The 10,241-nt window shown below is 54.8% G+C and overlaps 1 protein-coding gene across 3 annotated transcripts; it reads left to right on the top strand.

Moving 5' to 3' along the window:
* Positions 1 to 6: 6 nt before the first annotated feature.
* SMARCD2 (SWI/SNF related, matrix associated, actin dependent regulator of chromatin, subfamily d, member 2) lies at positions 7 to 10,198 on the top strand. Of its 3 annotated transcripts, none has more exons than XM_011947968.1 (13): positions 7 to 30; positions 4,684 to 4,868; positions 5,071 to 5,113; positions 5,264 to 5,386; positions 6,705 to 6,860; positions 7,475 to 7,570; positions 7,700 to 7,801; positions 7,949 to 8,110; positions 8,268 to 8,365; positions 8,552 to 8,687; positions 8,854 to 8,976; positions 9,104 to 9,205; positions 9,283 to 10,198. In XM_011947968.1, the coding sequence occupies exons 2-13, from the start codon at positions 4,693 to 4,695 to the stop codon at positions 9,334 to 9,336; spliced, it is 1,371 nt and encodes a 456-aa protein (XP_011803358.1). In that variant the 5' UTR covers positions 7 to 30; positions 4,684 to 4,692; the 3' UTR covers positions 9,337 to 10,198. The 3 variants fall into 3 exon arrangements, with proteins under 3 accessions (XP_011803358.1, XP_011803357.1, XP_011803356.1); XM_011947967.1 differs by lacking the exon at positions 7 to 30 and adding an exon at positions 3,223 to 3,774; XM_011947966.1 differs by lacking the exon at positions 7 to 30 and having other exon boundaries at positions 4,402 to 4,868.
* The last annotated feature ends 43 nt before the right edge of the window (positions 10,199 to 10,241 follow it).

Genomic DNA, 10,241 nt, shown 5'->3' with positions numbered 1-10,241 from the left:
CGCCCGGGCCGGGGGCTGAGGGGGCCTCGAGTGAGGGCCCTGGGGAATGCATGAGGAACTCCGGGAGACGGTGGAGGGCGGGCCAGGACCCTCGGGCTGCGGCGGGTGGCGGTGGAGGAGTGGGGAAGGGGGAGCGAGTCCTGCAGCGGAGGGTTGGAACCAGCTGGGAGGCCTGGGGGCTTCCGCGGCACAGGGATTCCGAGTGACTGGGAGACGGAGGAGTTTGGGGAACCAGTGAATTGTGGGCGGGTGAGTTGAGAAGTCTAGGGTAGGAGGGCTGGAAAGTGATCAGAAAGTTTGGGAAAGGGCCCTCGCTGAGAAACCGGGGTTACCCTGCATCGGCCTTGGTCTCACTCCAAGTCTGCCCTGTTTTTTCTGGTTGGGAACTGGCCGAGCTCTAGCGTGTCTGAGATGGCTCCCGGCTGCTAATGAGGAGGAAGGAGCCTGGCTTCCCACGGGCACGGGACGCTGAGACTAGGGCCAGGGGATTCCAGCTTGTGCACGGGCGGACTTTACGCCGGAGGCAGGGCCAGGCGCCTTCGCTGGGGAGGACTCCAGCTTAGACCAGAGACGGTGGTGGCCAGGCTTGAGGGGAGGCCCAGCCTAGTCACAGGCCGGCTCTCTTCTGGGCTTTCTGCCTCCTGTCATCGTGTGGGGTAGTTGATTAGTCTGGATGTGCAGAGTGGAACCCTGCTGGTCTGGGGCCCGAGGAGTCTGCGAGAGTTGCTTCAAAGAGTGCTGTCCTGACCCCTTTGGGGTTTTGAGAGCTGCTCAGGTTTCAGCTTCAAAAGCCCTTGCAAGGCAGCGACTTCTGCTCAGAGTGTGAGGATCTCAGCCTGACCCTGCCGGTCCCTTAGTCTGCTGTTCAGGTTGCACTAGCAGGCTTGGAAACTGCCCATCTGCCTTCTCACCCTCTCTGCATTTTTATTTGGCCTTCAGGTTCTAACTCCGCCACATCCGAAGCCATGTGCCCCAGCATTTGACACTGGCTTCTTGCTCATCTCCCAGGGTCTGCTGTGGGCTTCCTCTGTTTTCAACTCATGTCTCCAGGCGGAGGTCCTTAGGGATCCTCGTGGAGTATACACAGCCTACCTGCCCCCCGGGCCTCACATCTAAGGAGATGGCTTAACTAGGGACAGTGACTGGATTTTTTTTCCTTCTTACTCCTCGTTCTTCCTCCTTTCTCAAGAGAAAACAGTCTGGATATGGGCAGAGACAGGCCTGGTCCCAGGGACTCCAGCTGGGACTCATCTTTCCCACCCTACTCTCCCCCTTGGGGATTCATGGGCCCAGGGTGTTGCTGAGGGCTCTCTGCATCAGTCATTGTAGCCCTTGGGCCTGCCCACTGAGACCTGGCCTGGGCACCATCTGTGGGCCTTTGGCCTTGGAAGGACCTGGAACAGACAAGCCGCTCCAGTTGCTTTGGCATGCAAAAAGTCATAGGAAATGTGCCCTTGAGACAGCCCCTAAGAGAATGGATTCCACATGTTTGGTGGGGGGTGGCCTTGGGCCTGTGGCAAGGCCAAGCTGACTGCCTGGTTAGGCCTGGGCTGCTAGCTGCGGGGAAGTAGGAGATGGCCCTGAGTCTGGGTTTCCCATCTCACTAGCTTTCCTCCTCCTGGCAGGAGAGGTAGATCGGACAGAGAACCCAGCCAGCTAACTTTGGCTGAGTTTGAAGAGGATCCTACTTGCCCTCTTTCCAAGTCCAGTTGTATGACTTCCAGGAGAAGGGACTTGAGATCTGGAAAACAGAGGGGTTCCTGTCTGTTAGGGCTCATGAGATGTGCTGGAAAAGCGAGAATTTGAGGCCCAAGCTGAACAAATAGTTGAAAGAAGGGAAGTGATGACCTCCCTTCCTCCAGAGGGTGGTTCTGGCTGTGGATCACAGTTAACGGAGGAACATTAAAAAAAAAAAAAAACCCTCCAGGGCAGGATGTAGTGGCTCACACCTATAATCCTAGCACTTTGGGAGGCCCAGACAGGATTACTTGAGACCAGGAGTTCAAGACCAGCCTAGGCAACATAGTGAGACCATCATTTCTCAAAAAAAAAAAAAAAAAATTTAGCCAAGCTTGGTGGTGTGTGCTTATGGTCCCAGCTACTCGGGATGCTGTGGCAGGAGGATTGCCTGAGTCCAGGAGTTCAAGGCTGCATTGAGCTATGATCCCGCCACTGCACTCCAGCCTGGGAAACAAAATAACAAAAACCTCAGATTTCTGGGTTCACTCCAGAGAGTTCAAAAAGTTCAAAATCTTTTTTTTTTTTTTTTTTTTTGAGACGGAGTCTCGCTCTGTTGCCCAGGCTGGAGTGCAGTGGCACAATCTCAGCTCACTGCAACCTCCGCCTCCCAGGTTCAAGCAATTCTCTGCTTCAACCTCCTGAGTAGCTGGGACTACAGGCGCCCGCCAGCATGCCCGGCTAATTTTTTTTATGTTTTCAGTAGAGACAGGGTTTCACCATCTTAGCCAGGATGGTCTTGAACTCCTGACCTTGTTGTGATCCACCTGCCTTGTCCTCCCAAAGTGCTAGGATTATAGGTGTGAGCCACCGCGCCCTGCCTCAAAATCCTTTTTACTCATGGGAGAGTGGTGGTATGTTCCCCAACTGAGGCCCTCAGGCCCAGGTTCCAGAGCATCAGGGCCACATTTGGGGCAGGGCAAAGCATGCTCACTGGAGCCCTGGATTCCTCATCTGGGGTTCAGGGGATTGATCCAGGCCTACCTGATCCTGTTGCAGGCAGGGAGTTAGAGAGGCTCAGAGTTCTGGACTGTTTTTTGTTTGTTTTTCCTAACTCCTGAGTTGTTTGTTTTTTTTTTTTTGAAGGAGGAGGAGTTGCTAGCGCCTATAAGCCCAGGTATGGAGCTTGGCAAAGCTCAGCTGGGACTTGAACTGTTAGCAGCCTTCCCCTGGGGTCCTGAGTGAGCCGTGGGCTCTGGGCCCGGGAAGCCTGGAGCAGATGTCTAGGCGGAGCCTATTCCAGGCCCTGCCTGTGCGGCCTCGTCTTGGGACTTCCTGTTACCGGAGCACCTGCCCAGGAGGGATGGGTGGTGCTGCAGGTTCTGTGAACGCTGCAGCGGGGAGCTTTCTGGGGACCATAGGGCCCTCGCTCACACTCTGCAGGACCCAGTGCTTCAGTTCTTCCATCTCAGGCACTAGGAAAAACTAGTCTGGGATGTCTGGGCCTGGGCTTACAGCTGTAGCCACACTCAGTTTTTTTCTATAATCTCAGGCCAGAGAGAGAACAGTCCTTAAGGCAGAGAAAGAGGTTGTCTTTTGCCTTTCAACAGCTCTGATTAATCTCTTCCTGATGGAGAGAGACTTTGGCAGGACTCCCAAAGCCCCAGAGCCCCCCACTTTGAGGTTTTTATTCTCCCAAACACCTCCCTCCCGCCCTGCTCCTCCTCTCCCCATCCTCACGTCTGTGGGTCATGTTTCTTTCCATCTCTGCATCTGGTCAAGAATCTGACCCTCTGTTTTGGGAACATGGGTTTAGTGCAGGATGAAGAGGCTGGGGAAGAATCTCATCTCCATGATGCCGGGGTGGGGGAGGGTCCTTTGATTTGGTACAAGTCTCCACCCTGCTGGGCTTGGTTGGCTGGTTGTGCTCGTTGCATAATCTGGGCCCTGGGGCCAGCCCTGTGAAGCTGCCAGGGACAGTGTGTGCGAGGCAGAGCTGCCAAACAGGCCTTGCAGGCAGCAGCCATGGGGAGGGGGGTGGGGGTGGAGGTGACTCCCAGATGGGCTTCACAGAAATGTCGGGGAGCAAGGCTTCAAGTGGGAAATCCTTCTGTAGGCATCTAAAGAAGCTATTTCTATCTCCCACTTTCCTGCTGCTCAGCCTAGGCCTCTGATCCTTGCCTCCCAGGATAATCTTAGCCCCCTTCTTCAGCTTGGGATTGCCAGGGCTACATGGAGCCAGAGCCAGTCCTGGCTGCCAGGTGGTGCCTGGACCACGGGCAGAGTCCAGGTGCCAGCTGCTGTCTTTCCCACAGGCCACCCAGGAGCCATGGCTTCCCTTCTGGGGTCTTCTGGCATAGGGGCAGTAGTTGGGCAGTAAGGAGGTGAGAAGAGGGTCCAGTTCTGGGCTGTGGGTGGGGGCTATATGGTACCAGACTACAGGGTCCCGGTACCCTGTCCGAGGCCACCCTCACCAGCTGGTACACGTTCCAAGTCATCCTGCTCACCTGGGGTGCTGCTGCCTACCAGACCCCTTTCTCCCTCGGCCACAGAGGATGGGGATTGGGGCTCTGCGCCATTGGCCTGCTCATGATATAGTGTACCCCTCTGCCTGGCAGTGACACTGCCCCCGTGCCTCTCAGCCATGCTTCTCCCTCATGATGGGGGAAAGAGGAGGGCAAGGCTTGGTGGGACTGTCTGAGAGAACAGGGACTGGCTGGGGCTCCCACAGGCCCTTCCCTCTGCAGGCAGGACTCTCCTCCCAGCCCAGGCTCTGGCACACCTCATTCGTTGGCATGGCTGCCAGGGCGGTTGCAGGGGGCGGGGCAGGTGTGGTTTACACTCTTCGCTCAGGCGCCCGCTCCCCTTTGTTCCTGGGGCTCCAGCAGGGCTCTGGCGTGCTGCTCAGGCCCAACCTGGCTGATGAGAGGGATGGAGGGCATAGGCTATGGGCCCCGGAGGGCCCTGCCCCTGACCTATGCACCCCCATTGGCTCACTTCCCCCAGCGACCTGGCATGTCACCAGGGAACCGGATGCCCATGGCTGGCTTGCAGGTGGGACCCCCTGCTGGCTCCCCATTTGGTGCAGCAGCTCCGCTTCGACCTGGCATGCCACCCACCATGATGGATCCATTCCGAAAACGCCTGCTTGTGCCCCAGGCGCAGCCTCCCATGCCTGCCCAGCGCCGGGGGTAAGAGCATCCTGCTTCCTCCACTTTGCCTAACTCAGCTCTGGTGGTAGCAGAGGGTTTCCTTCTATCTTAAGAGCCTTGGTGTCTGAGGAAGATTCCAGGCTCTCCTGGGGGAGAGGGTCCTGGAGACTGGAGGGGCGTTGTGGGGGTGAGTGTCCTTTTTGGACCATTGATCTCTTAAGTGGGTTTCTGAACTCCCCAGGTTAAAGAGGAGGAAGATGGCAGATAAAGTTCTACCTCAGCGAGTAAGTGTTAAGAAGACACCTGGGAGGCCTGCCCAGTGGCCACCTCGGGGTGGGCATCCATCTCCCTCAACCCTGGGCTGCGGGAGGAAGGGAGGAAAGAGCCAGGCTTTGGCTGAAGCAAGCTGATGAGCTTCTGCTACCTTCCTCCAGATCCGGGAGCTTGTCCCAGAGTCTCAGGCATACATGGATCTCTTGGCTTTTGAGCGGAAGCTGGACCAGACCATTGCTCGCAAGCGGATGGAGATCCAGGAGGCCATCAAAAAGCCTCTGACAGTATGTGTGACCTTGACCACCTCTAGCCTTCCCAGGATTCCTTGCCCTCCACCCCCTTGTTTTCCAGGGGCCAAGCAAGTTGGGCTAGAGCTGGGTTTTTCACAAAAAACCTGGCTGCAGGATGCAGCCCACTAGTAGAGTATGAACTCAGTTGAATGTGTTGCGGCCAGTATGTTTTAAATTAATATATGACAGTAGAAAATCTAAAAATACTTCACAGTAGTACTTACCATAGTAGTTAAGGTATTCTTTCATGACATTTTTGTTTCCGATAAATAGATATGCAGACCTTGGGTCATAACTGAAAAATGTAAATATTATATGGGTCGTGGTCAAAAGTATGAAAACCACTAGAGGATAAAGGTAGTTCCTTTCTCCTTCCCCTTCCCCATCCATAGAGAATATTTTCTTTTTTTTTTTTTGAGATAGAGTCTCACTCTTTCACCCAAGCTGGAGTGCAGTGGTGCGATCTCGGCTCACTGCAACCTTCACATCCCAGGTTCAAGCAATTCTCCTTGCCTTAGCCTCCCGAGTAACTAGCATTACAGACGCCCATCACCTGGCTAATTTTTGTATTTTTAGTATCACCATGGTGCCCAGGCTGGTCTCAAACTCCTGACTGCCTCGGCCTCCCAAAGTGCTAAGATGACAGAGCCACTGCACCCAGCCGAAAAACTTTCCTTAATAATAATCTAGAACAGTCCCGAGTGGTGAAGGCTTTCCAGGAGACTAGGATATTTTGGGGCCGTGATGGGTGTTTGGGTTTCATGTAAGATGTGAGCCAGAGGCCTCTGCTTTACCATTGCACCAGTCCCACTGTGCTGGCGTTGTTGGTGATGCATCTCAAAAATGGTGAGTTCCGGCCACGTGTGGCAGCTCACGTCTGTAATCTCAGCACTTTAGGGGGCCGAAGTGGGCAGATCACCTGAGGTCAGGAGTTCAAGACCAGCCTAGCCAACATATTGAAACACTGTCTTTACTAAAAACACAAAAAATTAGCTGGGCATGGTGGCGTGCACCTGTAGTCCCAGCTACTCGGGAGGCTGAGGCAAGAGAATTGCTTGAACCCAGGAGTCAGAGGTTGCAAGTGAGCTGAGATCATACCACTGCACTCCAGCCTGGGTGACAGAGTGAGACCATGTCCTGAAAAAAAAAAGGCTGGGACTGGGACTTACTACTTCTGATTCCCAGCGCCTGACAAGGTGCCTGGCTGGCCCATGGTGCTCAGTATTGATTGTTGAATGTTCATATCAGAAGATGGCATAGCAGTGTACCAACGTCTTGGTCCACCTCCAGTTGATTGTCTTTCTCTCTTTAGCAAAAGCGAAAGCTTCGGATCTACATTTCCAACACGTTCAGTCCCAGCAAGGCGGAAGGTGATAGTGCAGGAACTGCAGGGACCCCTGGGGGAACCCCAGCAGGGGACAAGGTGGCTTCCTGGGAACTCCGAGTGGAAGGAAAACTGCTGGATGATGTGAGTTGGGGAGGGAGGTATCTGGAGGGAAGGAGGCCTGTGTGGGTTTAAGACTGGGACCAAAGAGTTTGAGACTAGCCTGAGCAGCAGAGCCAGACCCCAGCTCTACAAAAAATTTAAAAATTAACTGGGTGTGGTGGCATGCATCTATAGTCCCAGCTACTGGTAAGGCTGACGCAGGAGAATGGCTTGAGCCCAGAAGGTCGAGCTTCAGTGAATTATGATCACACCACTGCACTTTAGCCTGGGTGACAGAGTGAGATTGCGTCTCAAAAAAAAAAACACTGGGCCAGACACTTGGGCGCTCCCAGTGAAGTCCTGCCATAGAGAGGGGGCACTGCTCTAAGCCCATTGGAGGTTGACTTGCGTGATTATTAACAATGTTCCTGCAGATGGCAGTCGAGTGTCTCCTAGGAAGTCCCTCGTGGGCTGCAATAGGGCGCCATTTCCCTTCCTCCAGTCTGCCCAGAGTCCTGCTTCCATTCTTCAGGGCCCCAGGAATCTTCAGTACCCTGAGCTCCAGGGCTGAAATGGGGCTTCTCATTCTTGGGATTTAGCATAGCTTGAGATTTGAGAGCTCAGCAGCACCATCTCACACCCCTTTCCATCTCCAGCCTAGCAAACAGAAGAGGAAGTTTTCTTCATTCTTTAAGAGCCTCGTCATTGAGCTGGACAAGGAGCTGTATGGGCCTGACAACCACCTGGTGGAGGTGAGAGTGGGCCTGGGGCAGAGGCAGGCTGACATGCAGGTTTGGCAGGGAAATGGCCTCAGGGCCCTTGGGAGGCCCTGTGTTCACGCCCACCCCCTTGGTGATAAGCCATGTTCCCCTCCCTGCCAGTGGCACCGGATGCCCACCACCCAGGAGACAGATGGCTTCCAGGTAAAACGGCCTGGAGACCTCAACGTCAAGTGCACCCTCCTGCTCATGCTGGATCATCAGGTGACAGAGGCCCTGGGGTCATTTCTGGGGCCACAGGGACCCCTCAGGAGGGGAGTTGGTTCCTATAAACCCTTCCTGTCCCTGCCCTATTTTCCCGCTTTGTTTTACTGCAAGAACCCGTCCTGACTCCCCTCCATCCAACTCCAGCCTCCCCAGTACAAATTGGACCCTCGATTGGCAAGGCTGCTGGGAGTGCACACGCAGACGAGGGCCGCCATCATGCAGGCCCTGTGGCTTTACATCAAGCACAACCAGCTGCAGGATGGGCACGAACGGGAATATATCAACTGCAACCGTTACTTCCGCCAGGTTAGCCAGATGCCAGCCCCCCTGTTCTCTCAGCCCTTGCCTTGCCTGCTGGGCTACTTCTTGGCCACAGCCTCCAGACTGCTGCCCTCACTGGTCCTGGAATGGTCCACTACCCTGTGCCCACAAGGCAACGCTGAGCCTTTGGTATTTCCTCCAGATCTTCAGTTGTGGCCGACTCCGTTTCTCCGAGATTCCCATGAAGCTGGCGGGGTTGCTGCAGCATCCGGACCCCATTGTCATCAACCATGTCATTAGGTAAATGCAAGGAGGGGGACAGGAAGGCTCTTTTAAGAGCAGATTCACCCTTGGCTTGAACTGAAGCCAAAGAGAGCATCAGGTTCCTTGCTCCCTGAGTATGTGCAGAAAATGGGCCCTAGCTTTGGCCCAGGTGGGCAGGATGAAGACAGCTATGTGCCTTTGCTCCCCATGTGCTGCCTGCAGTGTGGACCCTAACGACCAGAAGAAGACAGCCTGTTATGACATTGATGTGGAGGTGGACGACCCACTGAAGGCCCAGATGAGCAATTTTCTGGCCTCTACCACCAATCAGCAGGAGATCGCATCCCTTGATGTCAAGGTGGGCCCTCTGGCTCCACAGCTTCCTCTAGGACCCAGGATTGGAGTGGGCTGGATCTGTCCAGCATTTCCATACATGTAGCACCTGGGGGATGGGATGGGAACTCTGGCTCAGTCATTTGCATTTAAGCTTTGGGGGCAGAGTCTGACACATGTACCCTCTCCAGATCCATGAGACCATTGAGTCCATCAACCAGCTGAAGACCCAGAGAGATTTCATGCTCAGTTTTAGCACCGACCCCCAGGACTTCATTCAGGAATGGCTCCGTTCCCAGCGCCGAGACCTCAAGGTGTAGTCCTCTTTCCCGAGGGGATTCCTTTGTAAAGCTCTGGGTGATTTTTACCCACAGCAGTTCCCAGGGTGGGTTGGCCCAGGGCTGGGGATTATGCTATGGCTTTCCTCCTGGCTCTTTGCAGATCATCACTGATGTGATTGGAAATCCTGAGGAGGAGAGACGAGCTGCTTTCTACCACCAGCCCTGGGCCCAGGAAGCAGTAGGCCGGCACATCTTTGCCAAGGTGAGGCTCTGCCCTGTTTTCCCTCCTTTGGCCCTGAATAGTAAAGGCCTGAGCCACTTGGTCTCTCCCTTTTCCAGGTGCAGCAGCGAAGGCAGGAACTGGAACAGGTGCTGGGAATTCGCCTGACCTAACTGCTCAGGGATCTCTTTCTTCCCAGCCCTAGAGCCTGGAGACAGACCACCCTCTGGGTCCTTGCTGGGGCTGCAGACACGTAGGCTGGGGTGAGGAGTGTCTGCTGTCACTCTCTACTCCCCAGCTTTAGTTTTATACATGTAGTGATAGGATTCCTTGTTGCTTGGTCCCCAAAGCCTTATACTTTTTGCATTGGCTTTAACTGGGTTCAGCAGAAGCCTCCTCTGCCCCCCCCTGCAGGCAGGCCCAAGTAGGACTGCTGGAGGCTGTGCTTTGACATTGTAACAGACATTTCCGAACCAAAGGCTGCTGGGTTTGCATGTTTACAGACTCCCCTCTTGGGCAAGGGTCAGAGCTGGCTGTGGGGAGCGGGGCTAGGAAGAGGAGGTGCAGCTCAGACTTCCTAGCCTTTCTAAACCAAAGTTCTTTGCCATTCCTACAAGCCCAGCCTTGCTGCTGGTTTTTTTCTTTCCTTTGGGTATTTGCACTATTTTGGGAGCAAGTTTTCTATGTGGGAGCCACTTTTTTGTACAGGGGTAAGTTGGGGGTTTTCAGGGAGCCCTGTTAGGTGCCTCCTTGTTTTCTTTCCTCAATCTATGCAAGCGGCTCTGGCCGCCATCATCTCCTGGGATGCCAGAGGGCTGCCTCTCCAGCGGCTTGGGCCGGGGAGGGGACACTCCAGTTCTCTAGCATGGCCTGAGGTATGGGTGGGCGCATGTGGAGGCCAGGGTAAGGTGAATGGGGAGGCTAGGAGGACTGGTGTTGCCCTTTGGAGTTTGGAGCTTGGTGAGGAGGGTGGGCCTAGGGCTTGGCGAGTGCCACTTCTGGCACTGGGATCCAAATAAATCCTTTTATCGATTGGTGGTGTCTGGACCTGGTCCTTGAACAGCACAGCCCTCATTAA

The sequence above is a fragment of the Colobus angolensis genome, unplaced genomic scaffold, assembly GCF_000951035.1.
Source record: "Colobus angolensis palliatus isolate OR3802 unplaced genomic scaffold, Cang.pa_1.0 Scaffold271, whole genome shotgun sequence".
NCBI classification, from domain to species: Eukaryota; Metazoa; Chordata; class Mammalia; order Primates; family Cercopithecidae; genus Colobus; species Colobus angolensis.
The sequence above is the reverse complement of the archived record's forward strand: the minus strand, read 5'-3'. Positions and strand labels throughout refer to the sequence as shown.

Excerpts from the sequence above, each read along its gene's own strand:
- SMARCD2 (XM_011947966.1), top strand. The coding sequence starts at position 4,600 with ATGAGAGGGATGGAGGGCATAGGCTATGGGCCCCGGAGGGCCCTGCCC. Across the intron at positions 7,802-7,948 it reads TGCTCATGCTGGATCATCAG|CCTCCCCAGTACAAATTGGA; the intron begins GTGACAGAGGCC and ends ATCCAACTCCAG. Across the intron at positions 8,111-8,267 it reads GCAACCGTTACTTCCGCCAG|ATCTTCAGTTGTGGCCGACT; the intron begins GTTAGCCAGATG and ends TATTTCCTCCAG.